At 37.5% G+C, this 23467-nt stretch overlaps 1 protein-coding gene across 1 annotated transcript in view; it reads right to left on the bottom strand.

The window, feature by feature from the left end:
* LOC149785982 (E3 ubiquitin-protein ligase SHPRH-like) overlaps positions 1–23467 on the bottom strand; it is a 166862-nt gene that overhangs the window by 17400 nt on the left and 125995 nt on the right. Inside the window, exons 28-29 of the mRNA XM_089976242.1 lie at positions 13566–13658; positions 9259–9345 (exon numbers count right to left, since the gene is read on the bottom strand). Of these exons, the coding sequence (XP_089832368.1) occupies positions 9259–9345; positions 13566–13658 (180 nt within the window). The remainder of the gene's footprint in view (positions 1–9258; positions 9346–13565; positions 13659–23467) is intronic.

Below are 23467 nucleotides of genomic sequence, written 5' to 3'. Positions count from 1 at the left end.
GCTCAAGGGGATGGCACAGGACAGAAGCCTCTGGGGATCTTTTGTGGGTGACCTATACCCCGGCAGGGGTGACGGGCAAAACTGAACTGAACTGACTACGATCCTGACTTGCTGATCAAGTGGATTTAGTGCACCATTGGATCAGCAGGCCATATGCAAAGAGGTATATGAAAAGGCAGCCATGTAAAATTCAGTCTGCTCCTGCAGTAAGCAAACAGAGGAACTGTAGGATCCATCTTGCTGTAATCCACTCCCCATCAGAAAATGAACCAAATGCTGTTGATGAGGTCAACCAGAACATGGTGACAATGCAGTTGATACCAAAAGGATAAACTATATCTGAAACCACTCCAAAACAACTTGTCTTGGTACATCTGTCGCTAAATCAATGATCTGCAATGTTTCATCATAGTCTGGTAATCCAATCTAATTCAGTCTGTGCCCCTCATTTCAGATTTATCTTTATAATCAAAACTGATGGAAAGAAGCTGAATCCCCACATTACCTCCCAGCTAAATAAATAAACATCTATGGCTTTTACGGTCAGGAAAAATGAAAACCAAATGTCAAGCATAGGATGGCCCTAAAAGGCACAGACACTATGAAAAGTTCCTGGAGAACAACTCTGTATGAAACAGTTGTCTTCCCTTGATAATGACATTGAACCGGCATAGAAAGTGTCAGAATATTACCTAATATTGGGATTGCCCATGAAAGTATTCCTCTACTTTCAGGCCAAGGACTGATGATTGTTTGCCCCTTGCAGACATATGATGTTGAAAGTTTAGAGGTTAGGATATCCTCTGACATGGTTTTGATCGCACATCATTTTCCAAGAATGGTTGGTCTAAATCTGACAAAAAGGTAACAGTCTGGTGCCTCAGGTGGGTTGACCGAGGGCACGGGATATGGTGTACCAATGACAACTGAAAGAAGGCATGGAGAAGGACTGTGTTCTTCTCTCTCCCGTTCCTGACTTCCTGCAAAAATAGGGGCATATGACTGCCTATAATTTGCTTGGCCCAGAGAAAAAGAAAAATCTGTCATTATTTTCAACCAGCACCCTGAATTCTCCAGTGACAACTGTCCCTTCCCAGGTACATTCCCTAACAGGGTTGTTCCAAGATACGAGACTGTACTGAAAGTTAAAGGGAAGCTCTTGTGCCTCTTGCCTTCTCACCTTCTTAATATGATACCATAACAAAGGCGGAAAACCAAAAGAGTGGAAAGGAGTATAAAAAAATGAATGTTAGCTAGACCAAATAACTGTCAAAGTTTACTCATCAATATATCAACAACAAATCCTCTGGAGTCATTTTGATCATATACTGATCCAAGGCCTGACAGGAATTGACTGTGCTTTCTTCTGTATTCATAGATAAAGTTTGTTCTAACACTATTTCTGTGTCAGCATGGGGGATTGAGAGGACATCTTGACATCACCCATGAGATGTGGGTGGGTGTGGATGGCATCTCAACATCCCAAGAGATTAATCAACAATTCAGATGTAAGGTTATGTATATAGTGGTTTGCTATTGGTGTGTGAATACATACATACATACATACATACATACATACATCCATGCATGCATACATATATACATACATACATACATACATACATACATACATACATACATATATACATACATACATACATACATATATGGGGGAGGCAGTGACATGCTGCTACATGGTCACTGTATCTCCTAAACAATGAGATGTAGCGACTTGCAAGGTATGAAGACCCCTTATCTTCCCCAAGTCCCTGGAGGAACAAAAACCGAAGAAAGAAGGTCACCACATACAGATTTGGAAAAAATAAACTGATAATGTAACAACATTAGAGATAAGCCAGGCCGCAATTGCAGTTAGAAAACACTGCTACAAGCAAATTTTCTCTTGTGTTTGGCACGTCTAATCACATCAACATCCTTGAAAAAGATGATCTATCTGTGCTTGTGTTGCACATTACCAAGGACAAGGCAAGTTACCCAAGAAATTGCATCCTACTGACAATTCATCACTCTAAGGGAAAATGCATGCACATTACCAAGGACAAGGCAAGTTACACTAGGAATTGCATCCTACTGACAATTCATCACTCTAAGGGAAAATGCATGCACATGACCAAGGAAAAGGCAAGTTACACAGGGAATTGCATCCTACTGACAATTTGTCACTCTAAGGGAGAATGCATGCACATGACCAAGGACAAGGCAAATTACACAAGGAATTGCATCCTACTGACAATTCATCACTCTAAGGGAGAATGCATGCACATGACCAAGGACAAGGCAAGTTGCACAAGGAACTGCATCCTACTGACAATTCGTCACTCTAAGGGAGAATGCATGCACATGACCAAGGACAAGGCAAGTTGCACAAGGAATTGCATCCTACTGACAATTCGTCACTCTAAGGGAGAATGCGTGCACATGACCAAGGACAAGGCAAATTACACAAGGAATTGCATCCTACTGACAATTCATCACTCTAAGGGAGAATGCATGCACATGACCAAGGACAAGGCAAATTACACAAGGAATTGCATCCTACTGACAATTCGTCACTCTAAGGGAGAATGCATGCACATGACCAAGGACAAGGCAAATTACACAAGGAATTGCATCCTACTGACAATTCATCACTCTAATGGAGAATGCATGCACATGACCAAGGACGAGGCAAATTACACAAGGAATTGCATCCTACTGACAATTCGTCACTCTAAGGGAGAATGCATGCACATGACCAAGGACAAGGCAAATTACACAAGGAATTGCATCCTACTGACAATTCGTCACTCTAAGGGAGAATGCATGCACATGACCAAGGACAAGGCAAATTACACAAGGAATTGCATCCTACTGACAATTCGTCACTCTAAGGGAGAATGCATGCACATGACCAAGGACAAGGCAAGCTGCACAAGGAATTGCATCCTACTGACAATTCATCACTCTAAGGGAGAATGCATGCACATGACCAAGGACAAGGCAAATTACACAAGGAATTGCATCCTACTGACAATTCATCACTCTAAGGGAGAATGCATGCACATGACCAAGGACAAGGCAAGTTGCACAAGGAATTGCATCCTACTGACAATTCATCACTCTAAGGGAGAATGCATGCACATGACCAAGGACAAGGCAAATTACACAAGGAATTGCATCCTACTGACAATTCATCACTCTAATGGAGAATGCATGCACATGACCAAGGACAAGGCAAATTACACAAGGAATTGCATCCTACTGACAATTCGTCACTCTAAGGTAGAATGCATGCACATGACCAAGGACAAGGCAAATTACACAAGGAATTGCATCCTACTGACAATTCGTCACTCTAAGGGAGAATGCATGCACATGACCAAGGACAAGGCAAATTACACAAGGAATTGCATCCTACTGACAATTCGTCACTCTAAGGGAGAATGCATGCACATGACCAAGGACAAGGCAAATTACACAAGGAATTGCATCCTACTGACAATTCGTCACTCTAAGGGAGAATGCATGCACATGACCAAGGACAAGGCAAGCTGCACAAGGAATTGCATCCTACTGACAATTCATCACTCTAAGGGAGAATGCATGCACATGACCAAGGACAAGGCAAATTACACAAGGAATTGCATCCTACTGACAATTCATCACTCTAAGGGAGAATGCATGCACATGACCAAGGACAAGGCAAATTACACAAGGAATTGCATCCTACTGACAATTCATCACTCTAAGGGAGAATGCATGCACATGACCAAGGACATGGCAAATTACACAGGGAATTGCATCCTACTGACAATTCGTCACTCTAAGGGAGAATGCATGCACATGACCAAGGACAAGGCAAATTACACAGGGAATTGCATCCTACTGACAATTCATCACTCTAAGGGAGAATGCATGCACATGACCAAGGACAAGGCAAATTACACAAGGAATTGCATCCTACTGACAATTCATCACTCTAAGGGAGAATGCATGCACATGACCAAGGACAAGGCAAATTACACAGGGAAATGCATCCTACTGACAATTCATCACTCTAAGGGAGAATGCATGCACATGACCAAGGACAAGGCAAATTACAGAGGGAATTGCATCCTACTGACAATTCGTCACTCTAAGGGAGAATGCATGCACATGACCAAGGACAAGGCAAGTTGCACAAGGAATTGCATCCTACTGACAATTCATCACTCTAAGGGAGAATGCATGCACATGACCAAGGACAAGGCAAATTACACAAGGAATTGCATCCTACTGACAATTCGTCACTCTAAGGGAGAATGCATGCACATGACCAAGGACAAGGCAAATTACACAAGGAATTGCATCCTACTGACAATTCATCACTCTAAGGGAGAATGCATGCACATGACCAAGGACAAGGCAAGCTGCACAAGGAATTGCATCCTACTGACAATTCATCACTCTAAGGGAGAATGCATGCACATGACCAAGGACAAGGCAAATTACACAAGGAATTGCATCCTACTGACAATTCATCACTCTAAGGGAGAATGCATGCACATGACCAAGGACAAGGCAAATTACACAAGGAATTGCATCCTACTGACAATTCATCACTCTAAGGGAGAATGCATGCACATGACCAAGGACATGGCAAATTACACAGGGAATTGCATCCTACTGACAATTCGTCACTCTAAGGGAGAATGCATGCACATGACCAAGGACAAGGCAAATTACACAAGGAATTGCATCCTACTGACAATTCATCACTCTAAGGGAGAATGCATGCACACGACCAAGGACAAGGCAAATTACACAAGGAACTGCATCCTACTGACAATTCATCACTCTAAGGGAGAATGCATGCACATGACCAAGGACAAGGCAAATTACACAGGGAATTGCATCCTACTGACAATTCATCACTCTAAGGGAGAATGCATGCACATGACCAAGGACAAGGCAAATTACAGAGGGAATTGCATCCTACTGACAATTCGTCACTCTAAGGGAGAATGCATGCACATGACCAAGGACAAGGCAAGTTGCACAAGGAATTGCATCCTACTGACAATTCATCACTCTAAGGGAGAATGCATGCACATGACCAAGGACAAGGCAAATTACACAAGGAATTGCATCCTACTGACAATTCATCACTCTAAGGGAGAATGCATGCACATGACCAAGGACAAGGCAAATTACACAAGGAATTGCATCCTACTGACAATTCATCACTCTAAGGGAGAATGCATGCACATGACCAAGGACAAGGCAAATTACACAAGGAATTGCATCCTACTGACAATTCGTCACTCTAAGGGAGAATGCATGCACATGACCAAGGACAAGGCAAATTACACAAGGAATTGCATCCTACTGACAATTCATCACTCTAAGGGAGAATGCATGCACATGACCAAGGACAAGGCAAATTACACAAGGAATTGCATCCTACTGACAATTCATCACTCTAAGGGAGAATGCATGCACATGACCAAGGACAAGGCAAGTTACACAGGGAATTGCATCCTACTGACAATTCGTCACTCTAAGGGAGAATGCATGCACATGACCAAGGACAAGGCAAGTTACACAGGGAATTGCATCCTACCAACAATTCGTCACTCTAAGGGAGAATGCATGCACATGACCAAGGACAAGGCAAGTTGCACAAGGAATTGCATCCTACTGACAATTCATCACTCTAAGGGAGAATGCATGCACATGACCAAGGACAAGGCAAATTACACAAGGAATTGCATCCTACTGACAATTCATCACTCTAAGGGAGAATGCATGCACATGACCAAGGACAAGGCAAGTTGCACAAGGAATTGCATCCTACTGACAATTCGTCACTCTAAGGGAGAATGCATGCACATGACCAAGGACAAGGCAAGTTGCACAAGGAATTGCATCCTACTGACAATTCGTCACTCTAAGGGAGAATGCATGCACATGACCAAGGACAAGGCAAATTACACAAGGAATTGCATCCTACTGACAATTCGTCACACTAAGGGAGAATGCATGCACATGACCAAGGACAAGGCAAGTTACACAAGGAATTGCATCCTACTGACAATTCGTCACACTAAGGGTGAATGCATGTGCATGCACATGACCAAGGACAAGGCAAATTACACAAGGAATTGCATCCTACTGACAATTCATCACTCTAAGGGAGAATGCATGCACATGACCAAGGACAAGGCAAATTACACAAGGAATTGCATCCTACTGACAATTCATCACTCTAAGGGAGAATGCATGCACACGACCAAGGACAAGGCAAGTTGCACAAGGAATTGCATCCTACTGACAATTCATCACTCTAAGGGAGAATGCATGCACATGACCAAGGACAAGGCAAGTTACACAAGGAATTGCATCCTACTGACAATTCATCACTCTAAGGGAGAATGCATGCACATGACCAAGGACAAGGCAAGTTGCACAAGGAATTGCATCCTACTGACAATTCATCACTCTAAGGGAGAATGCATGCACATGACCAAGGACAAGGCAAATTACACAAGGAATTGCATCCTACTGACAATTCGTCACTCTAAGGGAGAATGCATGCACATGACCAAGGACAAGGCAAATTGCACAAGGAATTGCATCCTACTGACAATTCATCACTCTAAGGGAGAATGCATGCACATGACCAAGGACAAGGCAAGTTACACAAGGAATTGCATCCTACTGACAATTCATCACTCTAAGGGAGAATGCATGCACATGACCAAGGACAAGGCAAATTACACAGGGAATTGCATCCTACTGACAATTCATCACTCTAAGGGAGAATGCATGCACACGACCAAGGACAAGGCAAATTACACAAGGAATTGCATCCTACTGACAATTCATCACTCTAAGGGAGAATGCATGTGCATGCACATGACCAAGGACAAGGCAAATTACACAAGGAATTGCATCCTACTGACAATTCATCACTCTAAGGGAGAATGCATGCACATGACCAAGGACAAGGCAAATTACACAAGGAATTGCATCCTACTGACAATTCATCACTCTAAGGGAGAATGCATGCACACGACCAAGGACAAGGCAAGTTGCACAAGGAATTGCATCCTACTGACAATTCGTCACTCTAAGGGAGAATGCATGCACATGACCAAGGACAAGGCAAGTTACACAAGGAATTGCATCCTACTGACAATTCATCACTCTAAGGGAGAATGCATGCACATGACCAAGGACAAGGCAAGTTGCACAAGGAATTGCATCCTACTGACAATTCATCACTCTAAGGGAGAATGCATGCACATGACCAAGGACAAGGCAAATTACACAAGGAATTGCATCCTACTGACAATTCGTCACTCTAAGGGAGAATGCATGCACATGACCAAGGACAAGGCAAATTGCACAAGGAATTGCATCCTACTGACAATTCATCACTCTAAGGGAGAATGCATGCACATGACCAAGGACAAGGCAAGTTACACAAGGAATTGCATCCTACTGACAATTCATCACTCTAAGGGAGAATGCATGCACATGACCAAGGACAAGGCAAATTACACAGGGAATTGCATCCTACTGACAATTCATCACTCTAAGGGAGAATGCATGCACACGACCAAGGACAAGGCAAATTACACAAGGAATTGCATCCTACTGACAATTCGTCACTCTAAGGGAGAATGCATGCACAGGACCAAGGACAAGGCAAGTTGCACAAGGAATTGCATCCTACTGACAATTCATCACTCTAAGGGAGAATGCATGCACACGACCAAGGACAAGGCAAATTACACAGGGAATTGCATCCTACTGACAATTCGTCACTCTAAGGGAGAATGCATGCACATGACCAAGGACAAGGCAAGTTGCACAAGGAATTGCATCCTACTGACAATTCATCACTCTAAGGGAGAATGCATGCACATGACCAAGGACAAGGCAAATTACACAGGGAATTGCATCCTACTGACAATTCATCACTCTAAGGGAGAATGCATGCACATGACCAAGGACAAGGCAAGTTACACAAGGAATTGCATCCTACTGACAATTCGTCACTCTAAGGGAGAATGCATGCACATGACCAAGGACAAGGCAAGTTGCACAAGGAATTGCATCCTACTGACAATTCGTCACTCTAAGGGAGAATGCATGCACATGACCAAGGACAAGGCAAGTTGCACAAGGAATTGCATCCTACTGACAATTCGTCACTCTAAGGGAGAATGCATGCACATGACCAAGGACAAGGCAAGTTACACAAGGAATTGCATCCTACTGACAATTCGTCACTCTAAGGGAGAATGCATGCACATGACCAAGGACAAGGCAAGTTGCACAAGGAATTGCATCCTACTGACAATTCATCACTCTAAGGGAGAATGCATGCACATGACCAAGGACAAGGCAAGTTACACAAGGAATTGCATCCTACTGACAATTCGTCACTTTAAGGGAGAATGCATGCACATGACCAAGGACAAGGCAAGTTGCACAAGGAATTGCATCCTACTGACAATTCATCACTCTAAGGGAGAATGCATGCACATGACCAAGGACAAGACAAGTTGCACAAGGAATTGCATCCTACTGACAATTCTTCACTCTAAGGGAGAATGCATGCACATGACCAAGGACAAGGCAAGTTGCACAAGGAATTGCATCCTACTGACAATTCATCACTCTAAGGGAGAATGCATGCACATGACCAAGGACAAGGCAAGTTGCACAAGGAATTGTATCCTACTGACAATTCATCACTCTAAGGGAGAATGCATGCACATGACCAAGGACAAGGCAAGTTGCACAAGGAATTGCATCCTACTGACAATTCATCACTCTAAGGGAGAATGCATGCACATGACCAAGGACAAGGCAAGTTGCACAAGGAATTGCATCCTACTGACAATTCATCACTCTAAGGGAGAATGCATGCACATCAAACAGTACATTTTTTTGGCATGAAAAAGAAAGCTAAACAATAGCTTTGGGCAAAGTTACTGCTGCTATTAAGTCTTGCTATATATATATATATATATATATATATATATATATATATATATATATATATATATATATATATATATAGTGGTATTAAGTCTTGCAATGATGTATTGATGATCTACAAAATTAGATAGACTATGAGACCCATGAAACTAGTGTTTTACAGCATTACCTAATAAATGTGATGGCAGTATGTGATGGCATTATTACTTGTATAAGATTAGTATTACCTGATAAATATGGTGCAGTATGTGAGTGGAATATTACCTGAAATTTTCCCACTTCATACAATGCTTTAAATGAAACATCATTCTCCACCAGTGCAGTCCCTATTACACTCAATACATCAGTCCACTGGAAGAAAACCAAAGAAATTGTAATCATATGACAGTACTGATATGATATCATATTTGTCATGTTAACATTTGCAATATCATATGACAGTACTGATATGATATGATATTTGCCATGTTAACATTTGCAATATCCTATGACAGTATTGATATGATATCATATTTGCCATGTTAACATTTGTAATATCCTATGACAGTACTGATATGATATCATATCTGCCATGTTAACATTTGCAATATCATATGATGATGCCAGAACAGCTATAACATCTGAGGCATTCAAGGCTCCATCTGAAATGTGCAATAATTGACACGTGTATTGCAAGGGTCAGCTGGAGTTGTGAATTTCACATTGGAATTAGAGTACCATAAATGGCACAGAATATACCCACATTATGCCCATAAATGGCACAGTATATTGTTGTTGTTGTTGTTGTTGTAGGGTTTAATGCCATTTTTCAGCACATGATAGGCTATACATGGTGGCCAGTATTAATGGTGGAGGAAGAACCCGGGAAAACCCTGGAAAGAACCACCGACCCACGAGAAGCTACTGATAAGCTTTCTCACATACCCACATTGGCCGAATCCGAGACTCGAACCCACACAGACAGAGATGAGATGGCAATGATCCGTAACAGACAGCGCTTTAGACCACTCGGCCACTCGGGGCCCCACACAGTATATACCACACTATGACCATAAATGGCACAGTATATACCCACAGTATGACCATAAATGGCACAGTATATACCCACACTATGACCATATATAGCACAGTATATACCCACATTATGCCCATAAATGTCACAGTATATACCCACAATATGACCGTATATAGCACAGTATATACCCACATTATGCCCATAAATGGCACAGTATATACCACACTATGACCATAAATGGCACAGTATATACCCACACTATGACCATAAATGGCACAGTATATACCCACATTATGACCATATATAGCACAGTATATACCCACACTATGACCTATGCATAGTATAATGCCACACTATGACCATTGCACAGTAAATACCCACACTATGACCATAAATGGCACAGTATATACCCAGACTAAAACCATAAATGGCACAGTATATACTCACACTATGACCATAAATGGCACAGTATATACCCCCACTATGACCATAAATGGCACAGTATATACCCAGACTAAAACCATAAATGGCACAGTATATACCCACACTATGACCATAAATGGTACAGTATATACCCCCACTATGACCATAAATGGCACAGTATATACCCACACTATAACCATAAATGGCACAGTATATACCCACACTATGACCATAAATGGCCCAGTATATACCCACACTTTGACCATAAATGGCACAATATATGCCCACACTATGACCATAAATGGCACAGTATATACCCACACTTTGACCATAAATGGCACAATATATGCCCACACTATGACCATAAATGATCCAGCATTTACCCACACTATGCCTAATAGTGTTATATGAAGATAACTGAAATTTTCATGTAGAAACCATTTATCTTCTTTCAGTCAGTGACTTGTTACCTTTTCACACCAAGATTAATAGGCTTCATCCTTATCCCAATGCAGGCCTTCCACAAAGTTTGGTCCAGGTCTGTGATTCCAATGCAGGCCTTCCACACAGTTTCGTCCAGGTCTGTGATTCCAATGCAGGCCTTCCACAAAGTTTCGTCCAGGTCTGTTTTGCACAATCAATATTTCCAGGTGTAAACCACTAGTCTTCTGTCAGTAAGAGCAACCTTGCCCTTTCACCTTTTGACCCCCAAATCAACAGGCTTCTTTCTTAACGCAACTAAGATATTTTTTTTTATTTTAAGTCATCCATTTACTCCATCACATAGCACATATGTATCTTCTAACTTTAGTTACTTCTTTTTTAAAGAGCACATATAAAATAATGACATATTACACAGTTAAAATCCATACTCCTGCAGACTGGTAGTGAAATAAGTAAATGTATGATTGGAATTGTAGTAAATGAAGGAAATGTATGATTGGAACTGTAGTGAATGAAGTAAATGTATGATTGGAACTGTAGTGAATGAAGTAAATGTATAATTGGAACTGTAGTGAATGAAGTAAATGTATGATTGGAATTGTAGTGAATGAAGTAAATGTATGATTGGAATTGTAGTGAATGAAGTAAATGTATAATTGGAATTGTATTGAATGAAGTAAATGTATGATTGGAATTGTAGTGAATGAAGTAAATGTATGATTGGAATTGTAGTGAATGAAGTAAATGTATGATTGGAACTGTAGTGAATGAAGTAAATGTATGATTGGAATTGTAGTAAATGAAGTAAATGTATAATTGGAATTGTAGTGAATGAAGTAAATGTATGATTGGAACTGTAGTGAATGAAGTAAATGTATGATTGGAATTGTAGTGAATGAAGTAAATGTATAATTGGAATTGTAGTGAATGAAGTAAATGTATGATTGGAATTGTAGTGAATGAAGTAAATGTATAACTGGAATTGTAGTGAATGAAGTAAATGTATGATTGGAATTGTAGTGAATGAAGTAAATGTATGATTGGAACTGTAGTGAATGAAGTAAATGTATGATTGGAATTGTAGTGAATGAAGTAAATGTATGATTGGAATTGTAGTGAATGAAGTAAATGTATGATTGGAACTGTAGTGAATGAAGTAAATGTATGATTGGAATTGTAGTGAATGAAGTAAATGTATAATGTATGATTGGAATTGTAGTGAATGAAGTAAATGTATGATTGGAATTGTAGTGAATGAAGTAAATGTATGATTGGAATTGTAGTAAATGAAGTAAATGTATGATTGGAATTGTAGTAAATGAAGTAAATGTATGATTGGAATTGTAGTGAATGAAGTAAATGTATGATTGGAATTGTAGTGAATGAAGTAAATGTATGATTGGAATTGTAGTGAATGAAGTAAATGTATGATTGGAATTGTAGTGAATGGAGTAAATGTATGATTGGAATTGTAGTGAATGAAGTAAATGTATGATTGGAATTGTAGTGAATGAAGTAAATGTATGATTGGAATTGTAGTGAATGAAGTAAATGTATGATTGGAATTGTAGTGAATGAAGTAAATGTATGATTGGAATTGTAGTGAATGAAGTAAATGTATGATTGGAATTGTAGTGAATGAAGTAAATGTATGATTGGAATTGTAGTGAATGAAGTAAATGTATGATTGGAATTGTAGTGAATGAAGTAAATGTATGATTGGAATTGTAGTGAATGAAGTAAATGTATGATTGGAATTGTAGTGAATGAAGTAAATGTATGATTGGAATTGTAGTGAATGAAGTAAATGTATGATTGGAATTGTAGTGAATGAAGTAAATGTATGATTGGAATTGTAGTGAATGAAGTAAATGTATGATTGGAATTGTAGTGAATGAAGTAAATGTATGATTGGAATTGTAGTGAATGAAGTAAATGTATGATTGGAACTGTAGTGAATGAAGTAAATGTATGATTGGAACTGTAGTGAATGAAGTAAATGTATGATTGGAATTGTAGTGAATGAAGTAAATGTATGATTGGAATTGTAGTGAATGAAGTAAATGTATGATTGGAATTGTAGTGAATGAAGTAAATGTATGATTGGAATTGTAGTAAATGAAGTAAATGTATGATTGGAATTGTAGTGAATGAAGTAAATGTATGATTGGAACTGTAGTGAATGAAGTAAATGTATGATTGGAATTGTATTGAATGAAGTAAATGTATGATTGGAATTGTAGTGAATGAAGTAAATGTATGATTGGAATTGTAGTGAATGAAGTAAATGTATGATTGGAATTGAATCCTGAATGAAAAGGTTAGCTGCAAATGAAACTAAATCATGAATAAAAAGGTAAGCTGCAAATGGAAATGAATCCTGAATGAAACTGGCTAATAAAGGATCCATTATTTACTGATGTGTCTCATTCATACAGACTCTAGAAAAAGTCAGGTCAGTCGGACTGTTTGATAAACAGTCTGAAATTTAAATGACACAGAATGAATTGTTCCATAGACAGTAAAGCCCATCTTCTAACTTTTAAATAATTCTAGCAAAAAAAACCAAAACGAAAACACACAAGAAAGGCACCATGAGCTTGTCATCAGTGAATTACTTAAAAGTGATAGATGACTGTATTAAGTACTATCAAGAAGTTTGTAATGTATTTGTTTTAGCAGGACTTACTGTTGAGAAGACCAGAGACTTGGCTGAAGGGTCCTCTTTTTTAATCTTTTTCAGACATCGAACAACTGCCTCCACCTTGGTTGAGTGGCTTCCCTGCAATTAAAGTTAAACTTAATTTTGTGGATGCTGTGATATCATATTACATTTTTCAATTAATGTTTGGTTGCAAATGAATGTCTTGAGGTAGGAAGCCAGAACAAAAAAAGACTTACATTTTGGATGGTCAAACATTAACTGTTGCAACAGAAACTGGACCAAAGAATGTAAAAGTACAAGGCAAAACAAAGCAATTTGTTACCACTATGTGCTTTCTGAACCCCACCCCTGAATCAAACTATGTGCTTGATGAACCCCACCCCCAAATCAAACTATGTGCTTTCTGAACCCCACCCCCAAATAATAATAATAATAATAATAATAATAATGAGGACTTTGTATTGTATAGTGCCTAATCTTTAGAAGCTCTAAGCACTTTACAACATTAGACAACACCTATAAGATAAAAAAAAACATATAATAATATTATTACAAAAACAAACACCATGAAATTAGAAAAACATTAAAAAATAAAAAACACGCTGAGAATATGTGCTTTCTGAACTCCACCCCCCAAATCAAACTATCTGCTCAAAATAACCACTGTATGCACATATCTTAGAAAAGTACTGTAACATATTGTTACAGCAATAATGTAACTCTGGTCATTATAAAGATCAAGCACAATGGTAAAACTCTGGTCATTATAAAGATCAAGCACAATGGTAAAACTCTGGTCATTATAAAGATCAACAACAATGGTATAACTCTGGTGATTATAAAGATCAACAACAATGGTATAACTCCGGTCATTATAAAGATCAACAACAATGGTATAACTCTGGTCATTATAAAGATCAACAACAATGGTATAACTCTGGTCATTATAAAGATCAACAACAATGGTATAACTCTGGTCATTATAAAGATCAAGCACAATGGTAAAACTCTGGTCATTATAAAGATCAACAACAATGGTAAAACTCTGGTCATTATAAAGATCAACAACAATGGTATAATCTGGCCATTATAAAGATCAAGCACAATGATAACTCTGGTCATTATAAAGATCAACAACAATGGTATAACTCTGGTCATTATAAAGATCAACAACAATGGTATAATCTGGCCATTATAAAGATCAACAACAATGGTATAACTCTGGTCATTATAAAGATCAACAACAATGGTATAATCTGGTCATTATAAAGATCAACAACAATGGTAAAACTCTGGTCATTATAAAAATCAACAACAATAGTATGAAAAATAAAACTTAATATGAAAAAAATGAAAAATATAAGGTCAATAATGTCAAACCGAGGCCTCTAACCAAAACTGAGAGTTTCTCTAATTCGGTTAGTTCTTTTTGTACTTTATCTTTGTCGTTCATGTTTTTCTAAATTTGTTTACATTTTTTTTACCTTTCCGACACTCATTTTTGGTCGCACCTTCCCTGCTACTGTTTAGATAAAGAATTTGAAATAAGAATTATTATAATGTCTCTAAATCCCAAACGTGAATCAGGAAATGAATTTTAAAAATGTATAGATCAAGCAAAAGAAAATCATATAAATGAAATAATACAATAAGTCTTAAATGATCCTAAAACAGAGTTAGAGCTAACTGACTTATAAAGATACTGATTAGAAATCTAAAAATAATGAAAAGCTAGTGTCTTAATTAACCAAAGATTTAATCAAAACCTATGTGATATTGTGAGCAAGGATCATGCAAATTTATTGGGTAGCTTGTGATTTTGAAAAGAAGTTGTTTAACTTAATCATGTTCATATCCCCTGAACACCAGGTCTGATGAATGTATGTGTATCAACTCCATTAAACACAACTAAAATATTGCAGTTATCTCTGATCACTTTAGGTATTTGTGTATATTGCTGAGTAACATAAATCATGTCTGTGTTTTTATGCCTGCCTTGAGAAAATATCCGGGCTGGATTTCATTTTTTGTCCAGCATTACATCATCGTAAACTACAAGACTATCAATAAATCCATCGAGGTCATCCACAGATGGCGCTTCATCAATATCGGTGATAAAATTAATAATATCATTGCCATCTCCGTCCAACAATTTTGCATTTTCATTAAAATCTTTAAGCATATCGTAGCATCTCTGATCATCTATGGATGGTGCCACTAAATATAATTTATCACACTTGAATGATCTCATTATCAAATTAAACAGTAATTGTGTTTTACTGAATCTGGATGGACCTATCATTATCATTCTGATGGAATTTGGTAATGCTGAAATGTTTTACTGGTTCTTGCTTTTGTATTGCTGAAAAATGAATGACATCCATGTTGTAGAAATATAATAAATAACATGGATTTATATTGCGTTCGATGCAGAGCATCCACCCCCACCAGTGGATTAACAACAATAATAACAAAAAATAAAAAGCGTACACTTACAGGTAAATGTATAAAATATGGTACAAAAAAAATATCAATTTATCTCCGGAGACAAAGTCTCTGGGGGTCATATCACTGCTTCATTAGGAAAATTACCAGGAGCTCCATGGGCTAAGTATCCAGGAGAAAAACATCTTCTGGATATAATTATTGTGGTCCGGGAACCCAACTTGATATCCTACTTGATGAGCTAGATCAACCAAGACCTGGAGAGCATCCAATAAATGCTACTGATCAAGTATGTCATGTTCATAGTGTATAAAAATAAGGATTTACAACAATGAACTATTGCAGATGTGAAGTTGATTCAGTCATTAAATTCCATAAAAAATAAATCTCTCTGAGAAAAAGTTGCAAGCTTCCTAGTAAGACCTGCAATGAAAGGTAAACTAGTATTAGGGGCTGGTAATTAATCAACCGATTATTATTAGAATGGAATCGATTTATTATAACCCAAGAGCATATTGGAGGGGTAGAGCAGCAATTAGTAAACTTGCTGATGCAGCGAATGTCACACATTCTGTTCCTGCAAAATGGTTAGCATGACAAGCAATATGGCAAATTTATCTATCACCACCTAAACAAATTCAGTATGCACATTTTGATGTCAGCACTCCTAATGAAGTTGATCAAGCAGATATTTTGTTTTCACCACATGAAACTATTAAAATTGGTAGACATCAATCACGTACATACAAATAAGCACTGACTGTCATTGACATTGCAAGTAGGTATAAAGAAGCTGAACACTATCAACTAAAACAGCAGCTGAAGTTGTATCTGCTTTTGAATGAATTTATCAATGAGGACCCTTGCGATAGCCACAGTCACTACAGGTTGATCCTGGCAAGGAATTTCTTGGTGCAGTATGATCTCTAATGAAAAAACATAAAGTCAAAATCAGAGGAGGACATATCGCAATTCATTGTGATCAGGCAATCACTGAATGATTTAAACGACCATTTGTTGAGAGATTGTTTGGATATCAGTATGTGAAGGAAAAAATTCAGAAAGACAAAAGATCTTATGAATGGGTTGCAAGACTACCAAGTGTGATAGCTCCGTTAATAACATATACCAATACAACGACATGACTCTTTTTCAAAACAACCAGTACCAGGTCATTTGACTGTCAGATATCTACATTAACCTGGTGAACTTGAAGGTGTTAAAAAAAGAGTGACTGATCCTATTTGGAGTGTGACGACACATACAATTTCCAGCTTGGTAAGATCCACAGGTAGACCTACAATCTACAGATTAGATTCAACTGCTCCACAACGTGGATTGGTACGCGAACAATTACAAGTAATTCCTAAAGACAAACAATTACCACCGCATTCACTTTTGTAAACTAGTACCTCGATGTTGATTACACTCAAGACTGGTCAGCATCACATTCTTGCATGTGTGACCAAAATTACTATTAATTCTGTATACGGTAAATTGTCTTCGATTATTATTTGAATACTGCCACAACATTACTGTGTTACAGTTTGCACAATGATTATTTTGCTGTTGTTTAAGATTCATGATAAATTCAACATTGAGATTAAAGTCACATTTATTTTGTTTGTCACACTGTTTATAACTAATTTTTTTCTTACTACATCATTATCAATAACATTATCACTATTACCAGCAGTTTCTGTAAAGTCTATAATAACCCTCCTCAGCTGAGATATTCTTCTGACTTGAGACAATGCGAGATAAACTAAAATTGACCATTTGATACAATCATCAACAATCCAAATATTAGAATCAGATATAGTTAATCCTTGTGATGAATGAATCGTTATAGCATATCCTAGAGTCCATGGAGTTTTGTCCATCATTAACTTGAGGCGTAAATGAATACAAAATATATCCTTGTTGAGCCTGACTGGATTTTTCAAGATTTGCTTGATAACTGCCATCAACTGCATCACATACAAGATTGACTGCAATTATTGATGTAATATTAACAACACCTGGTGAAATATGATGACTGCCACTGTATGGATCATTGTTATGTTTTGAGAATTGTTGCTGGTGGGGCTACTTTTCTCCATGACTCAACAATTTTTGTAAAGTTTTCATTGATAAGATCGTTGACTGATTTTTTTTTAGTTCATTGGTTTTAAATTCTGACATTACAAATGTTGGCAATTCTGCGTCAGTTATTTTATAATGTTCAGCAAATAATTATTTACGGAGGTTTGCTCCTAAATCTATATGATCCGAAGATTACAGACTCAATAATAACTAAATTAACATACTCAAGGTCTGATGCAGCTTGATTCAGATGTATTGTTTCAATGATTTGTTGTTTTATATCATTATTGCAGTATTGTATGATACTAGAAAATAAATTTCGTTGAGTATTAAATATAATTGATGTTCATTTTTAATTCTTTTAGCATATAAATTAATAAATTCTTCGTTAGGAGTTTCAGAAAAATTAAATAAATCTTCTTCAGAGAATCCGTGAACTTGAAAGTTTAGCACATGGTTATTCGCCAGGGTCTGTATTTGGAGGGTCTTTTATAAATGGGGGTAATTTTACAATCAATATTAAGGACAACACAAGTATGTCAAATACAGTTTCACCTCCCCCAAAGAAAAGGAGTTATATATGACAGTGACATAAATCACTAATTATCCGTGAATAACCCAAGCATGGACACTCAATGCTACACATAACTTTTCGTCATAATAATAGCCTACACACTACAAAAATAATAGGTCTGGGCCCAGTATCGTTTTATTATTTATCTAAATTGGAACTGATGAAAATGAAACATTTTCTTGTAATAAATATCAACTATATACTGTTAATTTCATATAACATCCATATATTAAATGTGATAATACCTCAATACTATGCAAGGTTTTATGTTGTTATTTTGTTTGGCTCACGCATAAAAACTGTGTACTTCGGATGACACGGTCACGCCACAGTCCTCATTAACTTATTTGTATTAATGCACCGCATGTAAACATTGCCACGTGAACTATATTGCACAAGTGAGAGGTTCTTTTTTACTTTAAAGGAAATTATTGGCTGAGAAAAAGAATCAACGTTTGGGTTTGGACCAGGACAAGGAAATCCCAGTCATGGGGTTACATTATATGTCTACCCTCCTCAACAAACCTCGTGGGGAGACAAATAATGATACCCCTTGACTGGGATTTCCTTGTCTCGGTGCAAACCCCAACACAGATTCTATATCTTGTGTTGAGTACAGCAATTACTTCATGGCCACATATTGGCAGATCAATTATTGTCCATGTTGGTAATGTTGAATACCAGACTTGATGTAATTTATAAATTCTTTTGGTGGCACTAATCCGTAGGAATCAAAGTAACCAATTCCACATGGATCAACTACATATGCCACCCAGTGAGTATCAGGACCAGAACTTTTATCGAGACTAATGGTACCGGTTTCAATATTGTTTGGTTGTTTTGGTAATTGATGATGCATAAATACACCTCTGAAGTTTTGCATATTTTAATTTTTTAGCAGCATCAAGTAAATCACAATTTGACATAGGAAAAATCACCGAAGTTTTCCTGAAAGTCTCAGACCTTTTCCATACCACTGAGGGTTTCCTGGTAACCTTAGACCCTTTCCCTTTTTTTAGAAGTCTTTATTCCTTTTGCTGTTGCTTTCTTTAATGTCATTCCAGCAACACCAAGTGCAGCTGCTTTTGCAACTGCTGGAGCCATAGCAGCTATTAATGCTGGTATAGCTGCAAGAAGTGGAAATATACCTGCAGTCTTGATTAAATCTTTAATGGACTTGAAGAAAGATTAAGTTTAACGCCTGTTTTTGATTCTTTGGCTTCACTGAAATGCCTGAGTTGACGTTCTGGCAACGATCGTTTATTGTGACCACCTTGACCTGATTATTTTTTTTGTGATATTTTTATTCCGCAGTTCTTTACTGAACTTAACTGAAGCTTTTTAATCTGACCAGGAGTCAGAATGACACTAATAACATGATCATATGACATTATAAATATCATGAGCGATTTAATTACATGTTTTCTACTGGGGCGTCAATGACTCTCATTTGTCCACTAAAACCTTCAAGTAATATTGTTTTGTCTGAAAGTAAAACAGTGATTGCTCTGTAATTAGCTATAGCTCCTCTTGTCACATGAGGTCGAAAATGTACATCAATGACAGATTGTCTGATTAAATCCAGGTGTTCCAGAGAAAAGTAATAAATCAGATACAGTGTTGTAAAATCTAGTTGTGATATTTGAAGACCGGAATCAATGTTATCACGTTCCATGAATGTCATTAAGCAATGATATACAGGTGCAACATGATTATGTTCAAAATTCAATATCTTCAGATTCTTGATGTCTGTTTATCCTTAATGAAACTTCAGTAATACCAAGTTTGTCAAATATCATAATACTGTGTATTTGCGAATTTACTCATGCAGCATCTTGAAAGCAATAAATATATGTCGCGGTGCAGAAACACCTTGCTATGATGCCATGTGAATAAACGATTAGTGTTACTTTGAACACTATTTGCGGTCATCGTCAACCATGATAATGTTGATTTACCACCCGAGCGATGAGTGATGGTATCATTATTGGCATCCACAACGAAAGTTTTGTCAGCATTACTTTACCAGCATCACTGACAGGACGCCAGATTGCATCATCGTCCTTAGCCTTTCCTACAAGCAAGATGTATGCTTAGCTCCAAAAATAACTTTTCTAACATTTCTGCAAAATTGAAAGATGTGGGATAGTGGAATTGCGCATGAAAATCTTCTGCTTCCATCTTTCAGCATTGATTGATGTGTTACAAATCCTAAGTTGAAATTTGGATTACCACCATGAACCACCAGCCACACATCAGCGTCATTGTTGTTTCTTGGTGGTCTTATATTATACTGTATGTTGCTAGGGTGGTCAGAAGTGTCTTTGGCAAACATCATTGACGGACCAGCTGATCTCAAATAATCATTGGAATACCCTGCCAGACCTTATATCGTCGTGGCAACAGACGTCGTTTTGACATATTTCAATGTTTTTTCCATCAATCATGTATGAAGCACTGTTAAATAACACCATAATACCATTATTAACAAAACCAACACTAACATCAGCTCCATATTCAGTATTATCTGTTTTTAGAATTTCACCTTCTACTTCAATAAATGCTTCAGCAGGTAAGAAATATCTGCTTGTATCTTGAACTGAAGTTTGATTCATCCACACTGATTTGGCTCTTGTGCATCATAAGAATAATATTGATAATCGCATACCAATTCATCCATGTCAAATGCTGGATCAGATACACGTTTAAACATTATTTATATTTGTTATTGTCTACCATGAAGATCACTTCCTGTTATCAGACTAGCAGTTATATTTTTTTCTTTTTCTGACAGAGATACACCAGCCAACTCTGCTAGATTTTTTATTTGCAGCTTGATTTATTACTTTACTAGCACTGCAGGCATAACTTCATTGCTGGGTAATTTTACTGATTGTGGTTTTTCGTATCAATCGTGCTAGTCTATCCTTGATTGCCAAGAATGCTGTACTAGCAACATCACCAACTGCATCAATACCTTTATCACAAACGTTGATAGCTTTCACTCCCAGTTGCTTTGCAATCATTATTTCTTTTGGGGCTAGCCTTCTGAATAGACCCTGAACAACATCACCAAGTCCATCACCGTAGATCACTTTGTATGTTGGTAATCGTGAATTTATCAACCTGACCATTACGGGTCCAAATTGAGCATTATGTATAATTATCTTATTTTCTTGTTACTGATCGTGTTGTATACCATCAATGACTGTGACAATCATCAACGATTTCATCAATGAGGGACCGATAAACATTAATGTCCATGATACCGCCTGTAAATAATCGTTAACAAATATCAGCTGCTTCATCAATAATTTCTGGGGAATTATTACCAGCTTTTTTTCTGCCAATCAGAATTTCTAATCGTCCAACACTGGCAAGGACATTAGTGGGACATGGAGTAATAAGACCACTTCCTGGAGTAGCAATACCACTTCCAGCTGCTCCTTCTTCCTCACTTGTTGTTATATCTGCTTTTTTCTTAATTGGTGAAGAATATAAATTCTTCCATAGTTTCCTTTCTGCCTTTGATATTTTAAGTTGCCTCATTTCTTTTTCTCTCTGTCTCCTTTCCTCAATTGCTTGTTCAGTATGCTCATATACTTTCTGATTAAAGATGACAAAATCATTAACATCTTTCTCAGATCTGATTAGCAAAATATCATTTGCTATGCGATATACATCCCTAATCGAATAAATTTTTTAGAGTTTTAACATATTCAGGTTTTACATACTTGTCTCTTTCATGATATCCATATGCAGCAATACTAAGTACTTTGTCTGGGACTTTGATATCGGCAATACCTTCAGGCGTGAATTTATCTGTAATGTTAGTTCTAATCTTGGCAGAGGTTGTGGTTCATCTTTCGGTTGTGGTTGAGGAGGTTGCTGGTGGGAGGGGGAGTTGAACTGCTTGAAGATGGCCAGCAATATCAACAGGTAATGTTTCAAGAGTTTTTAGAGTCGCCTCAGTTGCTGTAACAATTTTCTTTGTTGGTTCAACAATTGGTTTAAATATTTGTTCTGCACCTTCTGCAAATTCCACCCGAGACTCTTGACAAGTTCGTAATTTTTGTCTGACAGAATCACAGATGGGAAGATAAATGTTAATTGCCTCCTATTGTTCTCGAGCTAATCGAGCTGTGCGAGACTCCATTATTGATATAATAATCATTTATAATTACTCACACATTACAGCAGCAGGGATCAAAAATGAGTGTCCAAAAGGTAAACAAAAACAGGCATACAAATTTAGAAAAACACGAACGACAAAGATAAAGTAACAAAATGAGCTAACCCAATTAGAGAAACTCTCAGTTTTGGTCAGAGGCTTCGGTTTGGCATTACTGACCTTGTCATTTATTTTGTATGAAGTTTTATTTTTCATAAATAAACTTTCAAGCAAGTGGTCTGTTCACCCTCCCTGTTGCTAATGATCAACAGAAAAAGTGTAACTTCTTACTGATAAAGTACTGCAAACTTGGCCACTGACCAATCATTGTTCAACATGCAAATTTCCTTTTAGACTGATTTCAATGCAAAAACCTGTTACACTAATGCACCATCATGCATGATTTACTTAATGCATCATCCATGCATGAATTACACTAATGCACCATCATGCATGAATTACACTAATGCACCTTCATGCATGAATTACACTAATGCACCATCCTTGCATGATCGTGTTTTACATAAATAGTAACATGCATAAACCAGATTATAAAATGCAATCTACAATTAAAGAATGATCCATGAAAAATAGATGTTTTTGTTTCTGTGTTCCATGCTGATCAGTCTGGACACAAAAAAAAACAATTAC

This window comes from Sinohyriopsis cumingii, chromosome 12, assembly GCF_028554795.1.
Source record: "Sinohyriopsis cumingii isolate HCF-2022 chromosome 12, ASM2855479v2, whole genome shotgun sequence".
Lineage (NCBI taxonomy): Eukaryota > Metazoa > Mollusca > Bivalvia > Unionida > Unionidae > Sinohyriopsis > Sinohyriopsis cumingii.
The sequence above is the reverse complement of the archived record's forward strand: the minus strand, read 5'-3'. Positions and strand labels throughout refer to the sequence as shown.